The 21,672-nt window shown below is 33.3% G+C and overlaps 2 protein-coding genes across 4 annotated transcripts; one reads left to right on the top strand and one right to left on the bottom strand.

Moving 5' to 3' along the window:
* Positions 1–145: 145 nt before the first annotated feature.
* LOC130828118 (pentatricopeptide repeat-containing protein At5g04810, chloroplastic) lies at positions 146–13,308 on the top strand. Of its 3 annotated transcripts, none has more exons than XR_009047323.1 (11): positions 146–1,213; positions 2,999–3,126; positions 3,383–3,523; positions 5,164–5,250; positions 5,359–5,512; positions 6,390–6,449; positions 7,043–7,471; positions 8,539–8,834; positions 8,947–9,076; positions 9,791–10,866; positions 13,211–13,308. XR_009047323.1 is itself a non-coding variant. In XM_057693935.1 (10 exons), exons 1-10 carry the CDS (start codon positions 320–322, stop codon positions 10,310–10,312), a joined length of 2,841 nt encoding a protein of 946 aa, XP_057549918.1. In that variant the 5' UTR covers positions 146–319; the 3' UTR covers positions 10,313–11,469. The 3 variants fall into 3 exon arrangements, 1 of the variants encoding a protein (XP_057549918.1); XR_009047324.1 differs by lacking the exon at positions 13,211–13,308 and adding an exon at positions 11,100–11,469; XM_057693935.1 differs by lacking the exon at positions 13,211–13,308 and having other exon boundaries at positions 9,791–11,469.
* On the bottom strand, positions 11,823–14,666 carry LOC130811229 (putative disease resistance protein RGA3). The gene has a single exon (XM_057677444.1). The coding sequence runs from the start codon at positions 14,664–14,666 to the stop codon at positions 11,823–11,825; it is 2,844 nt and encodes a 947-aa protein (XP_057533427.1).
* Positions 14,667–21,672: the final 7,006 nt, after the last annotated feature.

Genomic DNA, 21,672 nt, shown 5'->3' with positions numbered 1-21,672 from the left:
TCAATATTAATATATTTATAATACTTAATGGTTATAATTGGTATGATTTCTAGAGTTGACTTGGTGATAAATATAGGTTTTTACATTATTTTTTTTATCGATATTTATGAGCAAATCTTTCATATGAGTCAGAGGCTGGGAGTGATGAGGTCAAATAATCGTAAAACTTTACATCTTTCAATAGCAATGTAGAACATAGCGTAGAGCCGCGGTACAAACGAGTATCAATCTCGACTCTGGCAGTCCATCAACATTCGGTATTCCATCTCCAATTCTACATTTCCTTGGTGATCCCTCTTACAATTCTTTGCCATAAAAAATGGAGTTATCCTCCATTTTCACTCTTTCCACCACCACACATTACACTAACTTCTCCCCAACCTTCTCATTTTTTCTTCTCGCCGGGGATTATCACCCTCGTTTCGTTCAATCCTCCCACAATTCTTCTTCCGAACCTCCTTCCACTTCTTCTTCTTCTTCTTCTACTCCTCATTTCCCAACCAATCTCCGCCGCCCTAAAACCACCCTCAAAACCACTGCTCCCACCCCTAAAAACCTTTCAAACCCTCTCAAAAATCTCCGGATATCCCAAAGTAGCTCTCAGCAAGATAATCTCACTCCCAAGCTTCGCCTTACTACCAAACTATCTCCACCGAATCCTCCTTCTCCGCGAAATGAAAACCTATTGGTTAATGTAATTCACGAAGAAGAAGAAGAAGAAGAAGAAGAGGAGACGGATGAACAGGAAGAGGATAATTCTGGGAAAGTTGAATTTCGCCAAGAGGGTAAAATTTTTGTGGGGAATTTGCCGTTATGGATTAAGAAACCCCAAATTTTTGAGTTTTTTAGGCAATTCGGGGATATTAAGAGCGTGATTTTGATTAAAGGGCATGAGAATTTGGATAGGAATTTAGGGTTTGGGTTCGTTATTTTTGAAGGGCCTAATGCAGAGAAGTCGGCTTCTAAAGCTGTCGAATTTGATGGAATGGAGTTTCATGGGAGAATTTTGACAGTTAAGTTGGATGATGGAAGGAGGAGGAAGACGGTGGTGGAGGAGAGACAGAGATGGGTTGAGAAAGGTGGGGAAGGAAGAGAATATCGGTCAAAATGGCACGAGGAGAGGGATGGTTGTAGGGTAGAGTTTCAGAAGGTTTTGGATTCACAACCGGAGAATTGGCAGGCGGTTGTTCGTGCTTTCGAGCGGGTTAAGAAGGTATAGTGTTCATGATTCTATAAGGATTGCAAATTTGTTTTTCTTACATTGTTTAAAATTGTGAAGTGAATGCTTGTGAAAAGAATTAGGATTTGCATTACGCCTATTTTAAATTGTGGTTTATGTTGTTTTGTTGAAATTGTGAAACTTGTACTGCTCCGTACCCTTGAATTTGCATCATTTTGCAAATGGGGTGATTTTCTAAGGAAATGTGAAAAGTTGGTAATAAATGATGAGATATATTTAATTGTGTGAATGATATTAAAGAAAAAGTGAAATATGTGGATGAAATTAAAAGTAAGTGGTATGATCTATATCCTTATTCGAAAGGCAAATTGAGTGGGACATTAAAAATAGAAATAATGCAAACTGAGAGGGATAAAGGGAGTGTATAGTTTTTGATTGCACAAACAACCTAAAACCTTATGTGGATGGTCATGGATTTCCATGTGTATGTTGATTTCGATTTGTTATTGAAGTTTGTTTGGTTGATGTAGCAAGTAAATTCCAATGGGAATTTCATTTCTTTGTCAGTGTCTTAGAAATTTGGTAAAATTTGTTTGTTTGACATGAGGGAATTTTGCACTTGCTAGGAAGTAACATGGGAATTGATTATAATGGACGGATACATTGTGAGTAAACTCCCATATGTTGTGAGAAAATTTCCAATTTTCTTGTCTTGTGTGAATTTCCATTTTCTATATTTGCAGTTTTCAACCTAACACAAGGGGTTTAAAACATTTGTGTAACCTTTGTACCATGGAAGAGGGTGTTCTATGGATATGTCATTGTGAGGAACGTTAAATGTTTTTTAGACTCTAATTTTCTACTATGGTAGTCTATGTGATCAAAGCTGTTTAGGGTTCTTGCTGCTGAGTGATAAATTTCAACATCTGTCAAAATGAAATGTCGACCCAACAAATGATGGCGCCACAGTTGAAGTATAGATTTTGATTGATCACGAAGGCCTGGTGCCTTGCTGAAACAAGCAATAGGATGAGGCGATGAGCATTTTGATTGACCTCCACTTCTAATGGAAGATTGAAATTGGGGACACCCAATACTAGAGCCTTAAGCATAGGTGCTTGGAATGTAACCTCAACAGAATTCCAAGAAAAAAGCTCGTTAAGTTGATTTGTGAGAGGTGTGGCAATATTACGCTATTAGCATAACCACAAATAAATTTGCTATGATAATATCCAATGAGACCCAAAAACCTTGCAATTCCTTCAAGTTCGTGGTGATTGCCACTGAAGCCTTTCCATAGCCACCCTATTCTTCAAAACCACATGCCCTACATAAGCTGCCTAATTCTTCCCAAACTCGTATTTTTTAATATTAGCGTACAACTTATGATCAAATAGTTTTTCCAACATAGAAGCCAAATAATGAGCATGTTCTTCCAATGACAAACTAGACACTAAAATGTCGTCAAAAAAACCAATACGAAGCGACTTAAGTAAGGTTCGAATAGCTCATTCATTAGCAGGAGCGTTAGTCAAACCGAACGGCATGACTAGTAATTCATAGAGGCGGAAGGTTATGACGTGTATGTGCATGTATTTGTTTTTCTTTAATAAATTTTGTTGCTATTAGCACATCTCTACACGGGAATTGTTTTCTAGAAGAGTTGCATTACGTTAGGTCACGTACATCAAATATTTCTTACAAGAATTACATATTATTTTATTATTATATTCTTACTTTTATTTTGATTTATTTAGTTGATGTTTAATTGGCATTTAATGTTGCACTCTTCTCAATTTTGGTGTTTTATTAATTTAGCCGTCTAGGAAAGAATATGGTCTGATGGTGAAGTTTTATGCAAGACGTGGAGATATGCATCGTGCACGTGAAACTTTTGAAAGTATGCGAGCAAGAGGGATTGAGCCAACTTCACATGTATTTACAAGGTAACCTAATATTGATGGAACACTATAATGTAACATAAATGAAACACTTTAGTGGATGGAAAATTAATGAAGCACTATATTGGATGTTCATTCTGTGCTAGAACCGGTCAAAATGCGTATTATACGGAGAACTTGTGTAGTAATGAGTATTAATTTATTTCTGATGAGAATTTCAGTTACTCTTTTTTTCAATTAGCACTTCTTTATGTTCTTTTGAATACTTTTGATATGTGATACTGATTTATCTTCTTCGCAGCCTTATTCATGCCTATTCAGTGGGCAGAGACATGGAAGAAGCATTGTCATGTGTGAGGAAGATGAAAGAAGAAGGGATTGAATTGAGTTTGGTGACTTATAGCATTCTTGTTGGAGGATTTGCTAGAGTTGGCAATATCGAGTTAGTAATTTCTCTTATAGAATAATATGTTTAAAGTTCATTGCAATTCTCTTGTGCTTGTTTGAATCTAGCATTTTTATTTTAGAAAACGTGGATAGTTTGAACTTTTAATTAACTATGTATATTATAGACATTAGGGGTGTTTCTCATATAATCCAAAATTACATATTTACCTAATTTGACTAAAATAACAAAATTAATTAAAAAAACTCCCCCCACCCCACCGTAACCCTCTTCCCCATCCCTCTCCACCCTAGCCAAACCCCCAACATCATCATCACCTCAGCGCTGCCACCACATGTGTGCCAGAAAATCCCCCATCATCCTTGCCCTACGTGACATCCAATCCTTCCCATCACCCCTGCCCATCTAAGCAAACGCCCTAAATGAGTTGGTTGTGGTAAATCTGGGTGGGCAAATTGAATTATGGTGGTAGGTTGTTGTTAAGGTGGTTCGAAGTTGGTGATGGGTTGTTTGTTGGGTGGTTTGCCGGTAGGTGTGTTCTTTGGGTTCGGGTGGTTGATTTTCTCCGAGGGTAGAGGGGAAGTTTGCTGGTATTGTTGATAGATTGTCTCGAACTTGGTTGTTAAAGGGTGTCGAAGTGGAGGTGGCCTGATGGAGGAGTTGTAGTTACGACAAGGTAGGGGAGGGGGTTGGTGTCTTGAGGGAAATGGGGGATTGGGCTGGTCGTGAGGGCTAGGGAGAGGGGAAGGGGGAGGGGTGGTAGGAAGGTTTGAGGGTGGTTGCACCTAGATGGGAAGGGGAAGGGGTGGGTGGTCGGCTGTGGTGGGAGGGAGGAGTAAGTGTTTTTATTATATTTTTTTTACTTTTTGAATATGATTTAGTTTTTTAATTTCTGTTTTTTTTGGCAAGTTGACCTACAATTGTAGTTTATCAACAAGTTAGGGATGATAGAGGGAAATAACCCTTAAAGTTGGAACTTGGGATTATTTAAGGCTAATCAATAGTTGATATTATGATAGGGAAAAAGTTGAAAGGTTGTATTATTCATGGTAAAATTTTCCTTTTTTTTTTTTTCGAAACTTCAAATTCTTGGTATGGACTATCTTTGCTTGTAAATAGTTAATGGGCTTTCAATCGTTTTTCTATCTCGTTTGTTCTTTTTATACAAGGATAAACTACTTGACTTTTATCTTTTGAAGAAACAAGAAACAAGTATTTAAAAGATCTTTTTAGATTGAACCCTATAATTTATAGATTTGTGTATAAGGTCAAACATATGAGGTAATTAGTATTAAGGTGGAGGTAGACAGAGGTCAACATGAGAAAGAGGGGAAAGATGCAAGGTTCAAAGAATGGCAAATTGGTTGACAGGGAAGGTGTTGAGACTTGAGAGTCATTTAGGCTTATATAAGATCGACCGAGTAATTCTTTCTCTATCTTGAATCGCTGTTGGATTTATAAATTTGTATAACAATGCAGTTTTACCTTGCAAGAAATATTTGATGGAAAATTGTCTCTGCTAGCCTTTGATAGCTTTTCACCGTCTGTCTGTTACGCAACACTATAACTTATGTGTCAGAGACTCCTTGATATAAGTTAATTTTCTTTCTGATGTGTGGTTGTAGTTGAATTGAGTAGTGTCAAACATCTAATACTTGCTGATGTCCTCTTGGAAGGGTTGCAGATCAATGGTTCAGAGAGGCAAAAGAGAAACATACAACACTTAATGCAATAATCTATGGCAATATTATATATGCCTACTGGTTAGTGTTCTAACGCAGTTCATGATATCATGTCTTAATTGAATTAATTAGTTTTCTCCATAAAAGTTCTTTCGGTTGCACATCGTTTATTTACTTTTATATATGCAGTCAAAGTTGTAATATGGACCGTGCAGAAGGGCTTGTCAGGGAGATGGAAGAACAAGGCATTGATGCTCCAATTGATGTATACCATACTATGATGGATGGTTACACTATGATCGGTGATGAAGAGAAATGTTTGATTGTGTTTGAGAGACTGAAGGTATTGCCTCCAATTTGAGCAAGTATCAAAAAATATGCATATATATCAATTTTGTATGTTGATGTATGTTTAAGTTTCATTTTGATATCGACTATTATTTGTTATACTGATTTAGTATCATAATAATGGATTTGCTTCTTGTTACTAATGCACTTTGATATGGGAAGAATGGAAGGAAATTCCAGTGACTGGTCATCGCAGTAGTTGTCGTGAGTGATGATTTCTGAAATTTATTGTTTGACCAATACATTCTTCACACTTGTATTTTTAACTTGCAACGTGGGGGAAACAAAAAATAGGGAGAATTGAAAGAGGAAAAAAGGGGGCCAACGTGATGAGGAGACAAATAGTAGAAATGGTAAGCTTAAAAACAACTATTAAGTAATACTTCCTCCATTCCATTTTACTTGCTACACTTTTCTTATTTAACCGTTTCAAATTACGTGCTACATTACTATTTTTGGCAAAAAAAAAACTATGTAAATGTCTATTTTAACAGATCAATACCATTTTCTTAATTCTTGTGCAAATCCTTGTGTAGCAACTAAAACCGAATGGAGAAAGTTTGAAACTTCCAAATATGGTTATGCTGTAAGGAATATAAAAGTGTTAATTGAAAAATTTACAAAGAAGTATTTGTTAAATAATTATTGCATTTCTTTTGATTAGGAGTTGAATTGCTTGCCGTAGTAATGTGGAATTTTTTTATCCAGTTCACAAACTTGCGGATATATTATCTACTTAATTATTTTAGTGTTAGCTTTTACAGAAGTAACGTTTCCAGGATATTTCTTGGCGTATTTGTTTCTGTCTTATTCACATGTCTAATTCATTGTAGGGTTAGTATTTTCTAATTTGCTTGTGTTTGATTTTCCAGGAATGTGGCTTTGTACCCTCAGTTGTCACTTATGGATGCCTATTGAATCTTTACACAAAGGTACTTCTAGCTGTGCTTTTGTTCACAACTGATTAATCATTACCTTTCTCTTGGTTGGAGGGGCATCATGATAATAGTTTGCTTTTTGTGAAAAAATTGCAATTTTGACTTTCTCTCCCCCTTCCCCTCCTATTTATACTATTTCTCCCTAAACCTTGTTACTCTAATTAACTAATTACTAGTTATTATGTACTAAAGAATTCCTATATTTTCCCTCTGAAGCCATTTATGACGTTCATCATTTAATAATGTCAGAATGCAATATAAATTCATGGATGCTGTTTAGGATGCTTGCTTGACGGTATGTAATGGAATTGAAAAATCAATGATGTATAATGTTGTATCACGCTGGTCGTCTACCACTATTAGAGCACCTTGCAGTATCAAATTCTTGAATTTTTCTGTTTACGTGAATGCTCCATGATTTAAATAAACAGGTTACATTTAAATTTGTGTTGACATTTTGCGTACCTGTTCGAAATGTTATATCTATGATTAGTATCTATTCCTTGTCCCTTTCTCTCACTAATGTATGTTTCTCCAAGTCTAACATTATTTTGGGCACTTGTTAATAAAAATTCACTCTTTTGCAGCTGGGAAAAGTCTCCAAGGCCCTAGAAGTAAGTGAGCGTATGAAATCTGCTGGTATCAGACATAACATGAAGACATATTCTATGTTGATGAATGGATTCCTTAGGTTAAAAGATTGGGCCAATGCATTTGCTATTTTTGAGGATGTTGTGAGAGATGGTCTGAAACCTGATGTTGTGCTCTATAACAATATAATAAGAGCTTTTTGTGGAATGGGTAACATGGACCGTGCTGTTCGCATGGTTGAGCAAATGAAGAAAGAACGACATAAACCCACAACGAGGACATTTATGCCCATCATTCATGGTTTTGCTAGAGCTGGAGAAATGAAAAGAGCCCTTGACATTTTTGATATGATGCGAAGAAATGGCTGTATCCCAACTGTTCACACATTTAATGCTTTGATTCTCGGTCTTGTTGAAAAACGCCAGGTAAAGATTGTTTATTTGGTCAATAACCACATGATAACAAATGGCTGAGTTTCTGATACCACCTGCTATCAGTTGTTGTTGTTCCTCACCCTCTTCTGTCAATTGAAGGCTTGTTCTGAATGACAAGTCTCTGAAACCAAGCTGACTAAGTACTCCACTTCCCACTATGTCGTACTTGTTTAAAACTGATTAAGACAAACATTCTGGAAAAGTTACGAATTTAACCATAAGCAACACATTTTAGAGTTTTGTATGTAATTCAATACAGTAATTGGAAGGCTTATCAACATTGTGGACTAATGCGAGTCTATTCGCTTTGAGTCCAAATCTTGAATATTTCCAAAGTTCATTAGTGCCATCAGCAGAGCAGCTGTTTCCATAAGAATGAACTCTTTGTTGTATTTGCCTGTGATTCGAGCAACCGTGTGAATGCAGGCGAGGAATGCCAGAGAGTGTTAGATATACCTCCCATCAGATGGAGAACAAAGAGAGGTGAATAATGATGTTCTAGAGTTCATAATTGGTAATAGTTGGGCTATTAACATTTTTGACATCCAAATAATGATGTTCTGAAGTGTTTCATAATAAACTTTCTAGTCCAGATCCTTTAAGGCAGGCATGTCTTCATTCCTCGTGTCTTAGGGCCTCGGCATGCATTGTAAGGCTCAAGCAGGAGAAATTGCAGGTGCATAAACATAAGGCAATTTCTGCCTAGAAAATCTCATCTTGTGCTAAAGATAATTGTTAAACACAATCAATAACCTGAATTAGACAAAAATACATGTTTTGCACGAGCAATTTTCAAAATGCACAATAGAATTTTGGATGAGTAGCAAATGACCAATTTGTTTATTTTTTTGCTTTGTATTTCTAGACTTTCCCTGTTGACTCCAAGTCATAGTTACCTAGCAATGCTTTCGACATCTTCTATGTGAAAGCCGTTTTGATTGCCTTAAGCTGTTTTCTTAAGTCCTCTTGAGTATATGAGAAAAGTTTATGTTGTTTAATCTCATGGTGCTCTTCTCTGCATTTGTTTAGTTGATATATTAAATTTTCCTCACTTTCAGATGGAAAAGGCTGTTGAAATATTAGATGAGATGGCATTAGCAGGGGTGAATCCGAATGAGCACACATACACAACAATTATGCAAGGTTATGCAGCTCAGGGTGATACTGGAAAAGCTTTTAAATATTTTTCTAAAGTGAAAGAAGATGGACTTCAGCTTGATGTTTTTGCATATGAAGCATTGCTCAAGGCATGTTGCAAGTCTGGGAGGATGCAAAGTGCTCTAGCAGTAACAAGGGAGATGAGTGCTCAGAATATCCCTAGAAATACATTTGTTTATAACATATTAGTTGATGGGTAATGCACAATGTTGCGAATTCTATCAATGAGATATCAGGAATGTTTTATTTTTTTATATAGAAAAATGCTTTTGTTGTTGGACTGCTAAATTTCCTGTTATACTCTGTAGATGGGCTCGAAGAGGCGATGTTTGGGAGGCTGCTGACCTTTTGCAACAAATGAGAGAAGATGGCGTGCAACCTGATATTCATACTTACACATCTTTCATAAATGCGTGTTGCAAGGCTGGAGATATGGCGGTATGTTTGTTAGATTTTTAATCACTCCTATTGATCGTTCCTGTCATAAGAAAATTGTATCCTGCATTCCTGCCTGTGTAGTTTCTTCCCTCTTGCTTTGGAGGCTAAGCTACAATTTCTATTTATATTCTTAATAAATTTTTTTCCGAGGCCTTTAACTGAGATCATGACTTTCTGTATTCTGTAAACTTGTACACTACAGAACTGCAAGTATTTATATACTCATCAACATTAGATGCTATATTCTGCCTTAGCTGTATTGGTGCCTGTTTGCGTGTTTCTTGGTGTCTGGGGACTCTCCTTCGATAAATTAATACGTTTCCGAATTTCTGCTGAATTGTTATAGGAGTAAGCAAATTTATCATACTATTATTTGTAGTTTAGAAGCTGAGAATTTGTAGTCTAGAAGTTGTAGTTTATGTATACGAGACGTACATCACTCTTGGAAGGATATCCTCAAGAAATTTTTCCTATGGGACCCCGACTTATATGCTCTCAGATTTGTAGTGTACAAATATAATTACTGGCAATTCCCCATGACTTGGTGTCATCGAGTGTTCGAAGATCTGAATGGTGGCATCTCTCTGTTTTGAAATTTTGTGATACGGCCATGGGGGCCGAAAATTCTTCCACACATACTATGTAATTTGCACGACTAAATCCATTTGGTGATTTATTTTTTGATGTTTCTGTCATGTCCTATGTGTTGTGCAGCGAGCTGCTAGGACAATTCAAGAAATGAAAGCAGTTGGAGTGAAGCCTAACGTTAAGACTTACACAACACTAATACATGGATGGGCACGTGCATCTCTCCCAGAAAAAGCGCTGAAATGTTTTCACGATATGAAATCAGCTGGATTAAAGCCCGATAAGGCTGTATATCACTGCCTAGTGACATCATTATTGTTTAGAGCAACCGTAGCAGAAGAGTACATCTGCACTGGAATCCTGAGCGTTTCCAAAGAAATGATCGATTCTGGAATTACAGTCGATATGGGTACTGCCGTCTTCTGGTCTAAATGCTTGCGTAAGATCGAGAGAACAGGTGGGGAGCTCACCGAAGCTTTACAGAAGACCTTTCCTCCTGATTGGAATGCATTTAATAATGCTCCAGTGGCATATCAACCTGATGCTAACGATCTAGAATCATCAGATACTGATGATGTTGATGCTGCTTACGAGAGTTTCACTGAAAATGACGATGATGATGAAGTTGACAACGGAACATGGTTATAGTTGCATATGCTCGTGATAACGAACTTATGTTCCTATAAACTAATTGTTAACAATGTAATCCGGTTATAAGGTAAGGTAATTTAATAAGAGATGTTTTATTTTAGTAGTTATTTAAAAATATTATTTTTAGGTAGGAATATATGTTGATAACAAGTTTATTGTAATTAGGTAAAAAACTTCACCCTATAAAAAGGGTTCCTTGTAATTTTATTATGAATAGTTGAGTCAATGAAAAATTTATGTATAAAATCATAAGATCCATTTTCACCTAATCAACCCCATCCCTCAATATGCTATGTAATCCAAAAAAATTACTTCATAGATTGTAGTCCACTGTCCACATAACATTGAACATTGACCAGTTTTTTTTTATTTATTATAAATGCAACATCCTTTTAATATACAACTCCAAAATGCATGAAGAGCATTGGCACTAAACCACTTTTCTCCCTTTCTTCTTTCACTGCTTATACACACTACTTATGCCTTCGTGTAACCTCCTCAATCCTCAATTGTTTCCTCATGAATTCCCTCTATATCTCATCTTTTGCAAGGTAATTTTTGATTTTTGTTCTGTTTCTTGAATTTAAATTTGTTTTGTTTTCTTGTTCTCATGTTTATCTCTGTAATTTTCTTGAATATCTTGCTGGTGAGGTATTTCCCATGTTCGTTATCCACTCTGTTTTTTGTGATGCTATTAAATTGATTTTTGCGACCTGTTTTTTCCCTGATATTCTAAATGGTTTGAATTTGAATATACATGTTTTGGAATTGGTCGAAAACGCAGCAAGGGAGAACAAGAATACTAGAATTATTTTAAGGCATATTCAATTGGCAATTAGAAATGACGAGGAATTGAGTAAGCTTTTGCTCGGTGAGTGGTGAGTGGTGACGATTGCTAATTGCGGTGTTTTGCCCTAAATTCATTTTGTATTTCTTACTCCTTTTTTTCTCTTTTTAAGTCTTAAATTTTTGGTATTCAGTATGTTCTAGAAACCTATGCGTAGTTATGGAAGTATTTACAGAGTAGAAAGATTAATAAGAAGCTTAGGAAAACATTACTCAAAACTTTGATTCTCCCCTTTGAATAAACATGAAATGGTTGTAAATTGTGGTATTAGGTTCATTATTTGAATCTCTCATGGTCAAGAAATCTTAACGTGTTTTCAGTTAAAAATCCAAGCATGAATAGGATAAACAATTATGCAGCCAATCTTCAATGTATTACACCACTAATAATGAAATTATGATAGTATTACTAAACTCAGAAAATTTGATAAGAACAACAGTCTTAAAATTACAAGTTTTTATACTCGTTTGTTACAATGAATTTGCTACATTTGTTATTTAACGTGAGAGTTTCTTATTACAAATGTACCAAATTGAATGAGATAGAGGAAGTACTAAACTGTTCCACTTAAATTACTACATTTGGCCCTAGAAGTTCACGCATTAAGACTCAAATGTAGTAATTTTAATGGATCAGTACTTATTTTTCATCAACATTTTTCTAATTATGTGATGGATACCGGCAGTATGATTTGAGTGATAAAGGAAGCTCTGGTTTATCTATCCATTCCGGGCAATGTACAATATCCACATTCTCTAGAGCTGTCAAGAACCGCAATGTAGGCAACGTAGAAAATACATGACATTTTATAAACTTAAGATCACGAAGACGAGGCATATCCCCATGATCCAATCCTTCCCACCTAGTAAGTCTTTCCATGTTCTGAAGCTCTAAACGTTTCAACTTAGGAAACCTGCTACACTTCAAATCCCCAAAAAAATTCCGTCCCATTTGCTGTATACTGCTTGCTGCATCGATAGTGAGGGTTCTAAGAAATGGAAGCTTCCAAAATTCTGGAAGTTCTTGGATATAGGGACATTTGTACAGATAAATGACCTTAAGATGACATGAAGGACTAGTAAGCCAACTTGAAAATGTATATGCACTGTAGTTTACAAACCGAAGTTCTGTCAAATTATTGTTGGGCTGAAGCATATCTAAGATGCCCTTAGCACTAACTAATGGTTTTGACTTAAGGGTATGTGACCAATGCAACTCCAACCTATAGAGATGGGCCTTTAGGCTTAGTTTGGCATTCTCAGCTTCCCTAACATTTCCAATATTTTCGAGCTTCTTTATCTTTAATGACCCTTGAAGGCTATTCATATCACGCAATTCTGTGATTCGATATCCTTCTTCATCTTTCACAGTAAAGACGTCTAAAGATTGAAGATTGGTTAGCTTTCCTATGTATGGTGGTATAGAGGGCAAACATGCCATATCCATGTCAAGAAGGATTAGATTAACTAAATTTGATATTTTTGTAGGCAGTTGGAGAAGATTTGGACAATGTTTCAGCTTTATGATGCGCAAACCAAGTAATTTACAGATTGTATCAGGCAAACTCTGGATTGGTGTATACGATAAGTCTAGGTAACGAAGGTGTTTGAGTTTGCTAACAGATCTAGGAAGAGTGGCAATATGGGATCGACTTAAACTTACTACACGTAAAAAATGTAACTTATCAAACAAGGATTCTGGGACTTCACTAATGTTGGCTGTTTGTTTAGGTAACAACAGAAATGTCCTTAACCGGCTGTAAAATTTTTCAATCACCTCTAAGTGCAAAACATCTATGTTTTGACAGCATAAAGATAAGTGACGTACAGGGACCATAGGTAAGAATGGACGGTCCTTACCATGATCATTCATTTGATAGCACATATTGGAAGCTATGTTCTGTGCATACCTATGGGTGAACTCATGAATTTTGTAGGTAGCTATTTTATCTTCTTTGCAATTTTTTGAAGAACAAAGTATAGACCTTGATAATAGATGGTCAAAATGTTGGACTGCATTTTTTAATCCTGAGGGACTCCATATTTCAGGCGTCACAAAGCCTTCCGCCATCCACAGTTGTAAAAGCTCGTCTTTTTTGAAGAAATAATCACAGGGGAACAGAGGTAGATAACCAAGGAACTTACCCAATTCAGTTGGCATACTTGGGTCATCAAATCTTAAAGCTGGAAAGATTTCATTCCTGAACACTGTCAAATCCCACAAATCACTTTGCTCCAACGCTGTAAATGTCGCTTCTGGCCCCTTTTCCCTACATTCAGCTGCCATTGCTAAACTTACTAAAGTAGCCACCAAGGGTAAACCACCACATTTACTAGCTAATTCATCCACTTTAGGACGATATTGATCAAAATCATCAAATAGATCTTTATGAAACCCGTGTTTCATCATCAATTCTGAGCAATCTTCGTTTGACAACCTGTTTATAGGGTATGCAATGGTGGCGGTTATGGAGGCTACTTTAGGATCACGAGTGGTGATAAGAAGGATTGTTCCAGGTACAAGAGTAGAAACGAAGTTATTCCATGCTCCGTGATGCACATTCCATACATCATCCAACACAACCAAGGTTTTTCTACCATGACGATGATTAAGAGGATATCCATTCACCACTTGAGTTTGCAAAGATGGTTCGATAATAAGATTGGCTGTGGAATTGAAATCACCGGGTACAAAAATCCAAGTGACAGTGAAATTTTTCTTGATTCGTTCATCGTTTCGGATGGATTGAGCAAGGGTAGTTTTTCCTAGACCTGACATTCCGACAATACAAACACCTCTTTCTCGAAAAGCAGAGTTGAGCAAGTACTTCTCTATGATGATCTTCTTGTCGTTCTCTCTTGCCCGACCAAGTGACCTCCATAAAAGGCTTGAAGATCTTGGAATCGCCACTCGCATACTCCCCATTTGGGAGGATTCAGCTGCACTACTAGTCTGGTTTTGTGGAACACCTTGAAGAAGCCCATCTACTTGCTTCTCCATGTTTTTCAACTTCTTTAAGAGTGAATTTATCTTATGAGGCAAACCCCATTTCTTTAATGATGATAATATAATTTTCCTTGCTTGCTTTTCATTTTCAGGAACTGCCTTCTGCCACCCTGATCTTCTTCGACCTCCAAAGTTACCCAAAACAGAAGACCACATACTGCTGCTGCACTCTTGATCTTGACCATTAGCCAGTTGCTGCTGGTTTAAGTGGTTTTTCTTCCTTACATCAAGGATTATACCATCAATTATATCATCAACATCGTAGAAAAGCTGGGCCACTTCTTGCACCCATGGCTTCCATTCTCTAGGCAGCTCGTTATTACTGAGCTTATACAGCTTCATCTGGACAATCCGAGACAATGTGACCAGCGACATGAGATTGTCATTCACATTCCAAAAGTAGCCTATTTCAGTGCAGGCTAACTCTGTTAATTTATTTGCTAGGAGTGAAAGCAGGGATGACGCGAAGGCGTTATGAAATGAAGTTACCCAGGCCATGAAAACAAATTTTAATCTATATGTTCAGATGCCAATATGGGATGATTGTAATTTGTAAGACAGAGGCTAGCTAATGAAAAGAAGTGTATATACTAATCTGACAAAGATTTGTATGGTAGACTTGCAAAGTAGAGGAAGATGCTGTAAGTATATAAGAATGATGTCTTTGTTTGGGGGGTAAAATTTATGCACAATGAAACAGTCTCATTGTGAGGTTATTTTCATTGGGTTGATCTGATGTATACTTATCGTCTTACACATTTAAAGCATTATTTTTTTAGTCTTAGTCATCACTTATAATATTAAAGTCATTACTACATCCTTAAAGTAATTACTTGAAAAATTAAATAATTATATGAACTTGTCTTATGATGATACGGGTGTCGAGACTTGCTAAAATGTGGTCTCAACTTAGTTGGCTCTATAACTAACAATTGTGTTTGGTGGATGGTCTGCATTTGAAAGTCAAGTTTGCTAATTTATTGTATTATAGGATATGATGATAACTCCAAGAAACCGTCCATGTCAAAAATAAAGACGCTAAATTATTCAATAATCGTTTACCAATTAAAAGTTCATAATATAAAAGAAGTGAAACTGATAACGGGGAATCGAAAATAGGTCAAAACGGTTAAATTTAATTTCGATTAAGTTAGAGATAGTTTTATCGGTATTTTTAGGCTGGATGATTTTCAATTAATGGTTGAAATTTTCGGGTTATGACTACTACTTTTAGGTCGAGTTCAATTTCAATTGGGTTAGCTAGTGCTATCCACTATTTTCGGGTTGGGTCATTTTCAGTTAAGGGTCAAAATTTTCGAGTTATAAACACTACTTTTCGGTCAAGTATTGAGTCAGTTTCGGATCGAATTTAATTTTAAAAGTTCTAAACTTCTAATTGTAAACCTGTAATATAATATGTATTCTCTATCATACTTTCTCACACGACAAACCTTTAAGTTATAATGTAAGTGCAACACAAACCCTGTACTGACATTAAATATTTTACTTTGAACTCTAATAACATGTCAATCAACTACTCAGATTTAAAATTTGTGTAGTTCGTTATTGAAAAAAAAGGTTCTCCATGATCAATAATTCATTAACAAACAAATTTTTATTTTTTATTTCGTTTGGTTTGATCGAAGAATTTCAAAGTATTTGTGTATTCAAAGCCGGATGCTCACATGCATTGTTTTGACTTTGGATTATCGTCATAGAGGGGTGCTTAGTTATAATAATATAGAAGTAATTAAGGGATTGAATAATGAAAAATATAAATGTAAAATTCATTGCAAGTTTGGTGGGAATAGGGGTGTTTATTCAAATTATTGAGTTGGCTATTTATTAATACTTATTTTTCAAATTAGTTTTATAATAATATTGGATTTTGAGTTTGTTTTTCTTCGATTACTTCAAATCATTTTAGGGTTGGCTTATACCATTATTTAATATAAAAATACATATATATATATATATATATATATATATATATATATATATATATATATATATATATATATATATATATATATATATATATATATATATATGAAGAAATTCCAGTGAGAATCATCTTTATGTAAGAACCGTGAGAACCAATATGCCTAATAAAAAAGTGTTACTTGTTTACTAAAAATGTGTTAATTTAGGCAAAAGAAGTGTTATTTTTTTTTAAAAAAAGATGATACTTCTAGGCAAAAAAGTGTTACTTTAGAAAAAAAAATTTAAATAAAACTCACAAAAATGTGTTACTTTTTACATAAAAAAGTGTTACTTTTCGGAAAAAATGTGTTACTTTTCGGAAAAAATGTGTTACTTTGTATTATGTTTATTTTTTTCATAATATATTTTTTTCTGAAAGTAACACTGTTTTTGCTAAAAAGTGCTAGATTATTTTTTTAAAAAACAAAAGTAACATTTTTTTAATCCAAAAGTAATAACTTTTCTGTAAAAAAATAACACATTTTTATCGGAGAGATTGTTTCTCACGGATCTCATATAAGTTTGGTTCTCACTGGAACGTGACAATATATATATATATATACATATACATATATATATATATATATATATATATATATATACATATATATATATATATATATATATATATATATATATATATATATATATATATATATATAAATATATATATATATACATATATATATATATATACATATATATATATATACATATATATATATATATACATATATATATATATATATATATATATATATATATATATATACATATATATATATACATATATATATATATATATATATATATATATATATATATATATATATATATATATATATATATACATATATATATATATACATATATATATATATATACATATATATATATATATACATATATATATATACATATATATATATACATATATATATATATATACATATATATATATATATATATATATATATATATATATATACATATACATATATATATATATATATATATATATATATATATATATATATATATATATATATATATATACATATACATATATATATATATATATATATATATATATATATATATATATATATATATATATATTATTAACTAAGTATTTATAAAAGTTTATTCATGAAAATACCTATTACTCTATAAATTAAATATAATAGAATATGAATTGATTATACTTTAAAGTTCAATTATTGAAACTCAATCCATCTATTAGAATGAATAGAACTAGTGTAAATTATCTACAATGTTTCATTTAATTGTTTATCAAGTTAATTAGCCAAAACTTATATTTAGGACTATATTTTAATATTATGTTCTATAATTAATAAATTTAAGAAAAAAATATTTAATGTGTGAGTCTACATGAAATCAAGGACTACAACTTTTGCAATTTTAAAATTTTGTTCCTCATTAATAAGTGAGGAATGATAATCTATTTCATAAAGTTATAAAAGCAAACTCATATCTTCTTGAATTGTATATGATAATTTTAAGTCATTATTTATCTTCGTAAAGGGTGAAAAGCCTAATTGCAAAAAAAATTGTCTCACATCACTGATCAAACAAAAAGTATGTTAAATGATTTTTTATAAAAGAAAAGGGAAGAACAAAGTAAATTTTGGTAACAAAATGCAAATCTATTACTACCTTATAAACAAAAGGGAGATAAGCTAATTAATAATACCAATTGATTGGGTAAAAAAAATACAACGCTCCCTTTTTTATAAATCATTTAATTTTGTTGATTTATTGAATATGAATATTGTTAAAGTTATTGTTAATAAGGTTGCACTATAAGCTACCAAATCAATCTTCAAACTTTCATCACTTGATAAACTGAAATTACTCGTAAATTTGTTAATCTCAATTTATGAAAAAAAAAAAAAAAAAAAAAACCTAAATTTTGAAATCATTTGATAAAACTACAATAGTTGTAAATTTTTTAGAGGTTCGATTCGTTTTCAATGTATGTTGAAATTGATTCGGATTTACAAAAGGCTTGATTATAAATCAGTTAGAAGTATTTAATAAATTAAGTATAAGTTTTAAAAAAAATTTAAACTAATCATAAATTTCATGGAGATTTGACATGTTTTCGATTAAAAGTTGGCACTTCCTCTGAAAATTTTCCCTCAATTAGTTTTTTGTACAAACATTTATAAGGTTTTTGTTTTTTTTTATGTTACTCATTCCATATCCATAAAAAATTTCCACATTAATGAGAATGGTCTTATGGAATCCGACTAAGGATGATAATAATAGTTGTTATGGTAGAAATAACAAAAGAGGTCGCAAGTAAAGAAATGATCACGTATATATCATTAGAGGATGAAAAATATTTGTAACATTTATTCTACTTCGTCTTGTAAATTTTGTACCTTGTTTTGAATAATAATTTAACTCTTCTTCTAACTTCATCCATAAACTTATTCCCTTAATCCATCTTAATATGTTATTTCTATTATTTATTTTTTGTTTTATTCTCCAACCTAATTTCACTTTCACTTCCATAAATCCCTTTTTTCGTAAAACAATTAGATCGGTCAAAAACATGTAGTACTTTTATTTAATTACTCCCAACTAAATATAAATTAAATATATAATATTTCTAATAAAAAAGTTGAAACTTTAATAATAAATAATGTTTTTCTCAAAAATTTTGGTCAATGCGCACCTAATATATAACATCTCAACATAGTAATGTATCAAGATAAATTTCATAAAAACACAAGATGATAGAAATAAATCAAACATGATAATTAACTTGTCAAGAAAATTTTGAACCAAAAAAATACTAATTTTCCACGTTCATTATGTTATTTTACACCTTATTTTATGTGCTGTTAAAATTATTTTAGACGTTGGTTTAAATTTTTATTGATTTTATATGAAGTGACATATCATTAATCAAACAAACTACTAACATAAAAAGTCAAGTTGCCGACCAATTATTCGCACCAAGTTAGATCATCATGAAAAGGCCATTTTGGACCTACGTGGTTTGCATAATGTGTACGCGTTGAAATCCTATATAAACCCCCCAAGAAATATATAATAGTCTCTTGAGAAACCATTTCTTTAAGAGACGTATCTTAAGTCCAACTTATTAAAAGTTAATGCCTGCTTTTTGTAGTCTTGATGTCTACTTACATTTCATTAATGTTTAATTACCGTAGTCTTAATGCCTACTTTCGATATCTTAAATGACTACCTACATCATTCTTAATGCTTACTTATAATATTTTAAAAAATATATAATGAGCCGACCTATTACATATTTTTTTAAAATATTATAACTAGGCATTAAGAATGATATAAGTTGACATCTAAAATATTTTAAGTAGGCATTAAGGATAATATATATAGACATTATAAATACGATAAGTAGACAATTAATTTTTATTGGGTTGGGCTTGAGATATGTCTCTCAAAGAGACGATCTCAAGAGACTAGCTAATGAATATTGTATAAGATATACATATACTTTTGAACAAGCTATATCCGTTCGTTTCTTATTGATGTAATCATTTGATTTTTTAGGTCGTTGTATTTCTTATTTTCTTAAAAAACCTTTTTTTTGTATTATAAATTTTGGATATTATTAACTTTTTCCATTGTAATTTTAATATTTTATTAATATTTATAGTTTCCACATATCTTTCATTAACTTCATTTTTATATTTTTATAATATTTATGGCTCTCATATGTTTCGCATCAGTTTTATTTCAATATTTTATAATAATTATGGTTCCAATCTTTTTTCATTAAATTCTATTTTAATATTTTTTTAATATTTATAGTTCCTAATCTTTGTCTATTAATTAAATTATTTAAATAAAATAATATATGTTTACCAACTAAAAGAATTAATTTTCATAATTTCCACAAATAATCATTATGGGAATGGGAGTAATTCATTATCATCATCATACCCAGTGTATCCCGCTCACAGAAAACTATGATCATGGTCTGGGGAGGGAAGAAAGACGACAGCTTATACCCATAGAGGATAGTGGTCAAAGAGTCCCTCGGCTCAAGAATGATCTTCAAAGAAAGAGAAACCTGCAACTTACAAATAAAATAAAAGAATACGTACAAATAACTAAAAATAAAGATAAAAGTAAAGAAGGAGGTAAAGAGCGAGAATTAAAGGCAATGAACAATAGCAAACTATGAGTAAACGGGACGGGTTTAGTAATCTTAGACGTGGATAAGGCGCTGCCAACTGCCCCTATCCCTGGTCAGGTCCTTGGAGAGGTGAAGTTCATGCATGTCACTTTTAATTTATTCCTCCCACGTTCTCCTAAGTCTTCCTTGACTTCTATTGCCCTCCACTATGATGCATTCGATCCTTCTTATTGGGACGTCATGTGTCTTTCTTTGCACATGCCCAAACCATCTCAACCTGTTCTCCCGCATCTTTGCGAAGAGAGATGCGACTCCTAACTTCTCCCTGAACTCCTGGTTTCTTATCCTATCCATCATAGTATTACCACACATTCACCTCAGCACATGCATTTCTATTATTTTCATTCTCTGTTCGAAAACCTTCTTTACGGACCAACATTCTGTCCCATACAACAACACCGGTGTAATTACAACGCAGTAAAATTTACCTTTTAATCTCCTTAGGAACTTTTTATCACAAAGCACCCCCGGTTGATGCTTTAAGTCAACTCTCTTGTATACGATTAATAACGTCTCCATTAATCTCTCTATTACTCTGAATCGCCGATTCCAAATATTTGAACTTGGACGTACATGCAACTAACTTTTCCCCCTATGGTCACCTCTGGCTCCCCTATCGACTCTGTGCCACAAAAATTGCATCGCAAGTATTCTGTCTTCGTATGGCTTATGCGCAACCCCTTACCTTCCAAGGCTTCTCTCCACTCTTTCAATTTACTATTAGCCTCCTCCTTTGTTTCTGCGACCAAAATTATATCATCGGCGAAAAGCATGCACCATAGTACTGATCCCTGATGTAGCCTCACTTTAATTGGGAAAGACTCTGTCATACCCACCGATGTATCTATGTTAGTCAACACTCTGTCATACATGTCCTGAATATTACTGATATTTTAAAGTAATGCTTGATGACAAACGTATTTTTTAAAGGAAAAATTGTTCAGAATAATCCCACCTATTGTTCATCTGCTGTGAATAATTCCTACTATTGATTATTTTTAAAAAATTCAACTTTTATATATTATTTGCTGACAACACCCCTTTTCACATTTTAACCAGCTATTATAGGTATCTACCACCAAAGAGGAGCAACGAAAAAGTTTAAGGGGGAAGAAGAAGCAGTGGCGGACCCAGGAATTTCAAACTGGGGGTACAAAACACGAACGTCATGTCGTTCGGATAATAGAATAAATTTTTTTAAAAAAATAAAAAAATTACAACACATAATAGAATTATTAGTTAAAGTCTTACAATCCAAAATAACAATAAAAGTCTTACAATACTTAAAGTCTTACACTAATA

This window comes from Amaranthus tricolor, chromosome 1 (genome assembly GCF_026212465.1).
Source record: "Amaranthus tricolor cultivar Red isolate AtriRed21 chromosome 1, ASM2621246v1, whole genome shotgun sequence".
Lineage (NCBI taxonomy): Eukaryota > Viridiplantae > Streptophyta > Magnoliopsida > Caryophyllales > Amaranthaceae > Amaranthus > Amaranthus tricolor.
Note: the sequence above shows the minus strand (reverse complement) of the source record. Positions and strands in the feature narration are given on the sequence as shown.

Coding starts and splice junctions, on each gene's coding strand:
- LOC130828118 (XM_057693935.1), top strand. CDS start 320: ATGGAGTTATCCTCCATTTTCACTCTTTCCACCACCACACATTACACT. Junction 3,524..5,163: donor GCTAGAGTTGGCAATATCGA/GTTAGTAATTTC, acceptor TCCTCTTGGAAG/GGTTGCAGATCAATGGTTCA. Junction 5,251..5,358: donor AATATTATATATGCCTACTG/GTTAGTGTTCTA, acceptor TTATATATGCAG/TCAAAGTTGTAATATGGACC.
- LOC130811229 (XM_057677444.1), bottom strand. CDS start 14,666: ATGGCCTGGGTAACTTCATTTCATAACGCCTTCGCGTCATCCCTGCTT.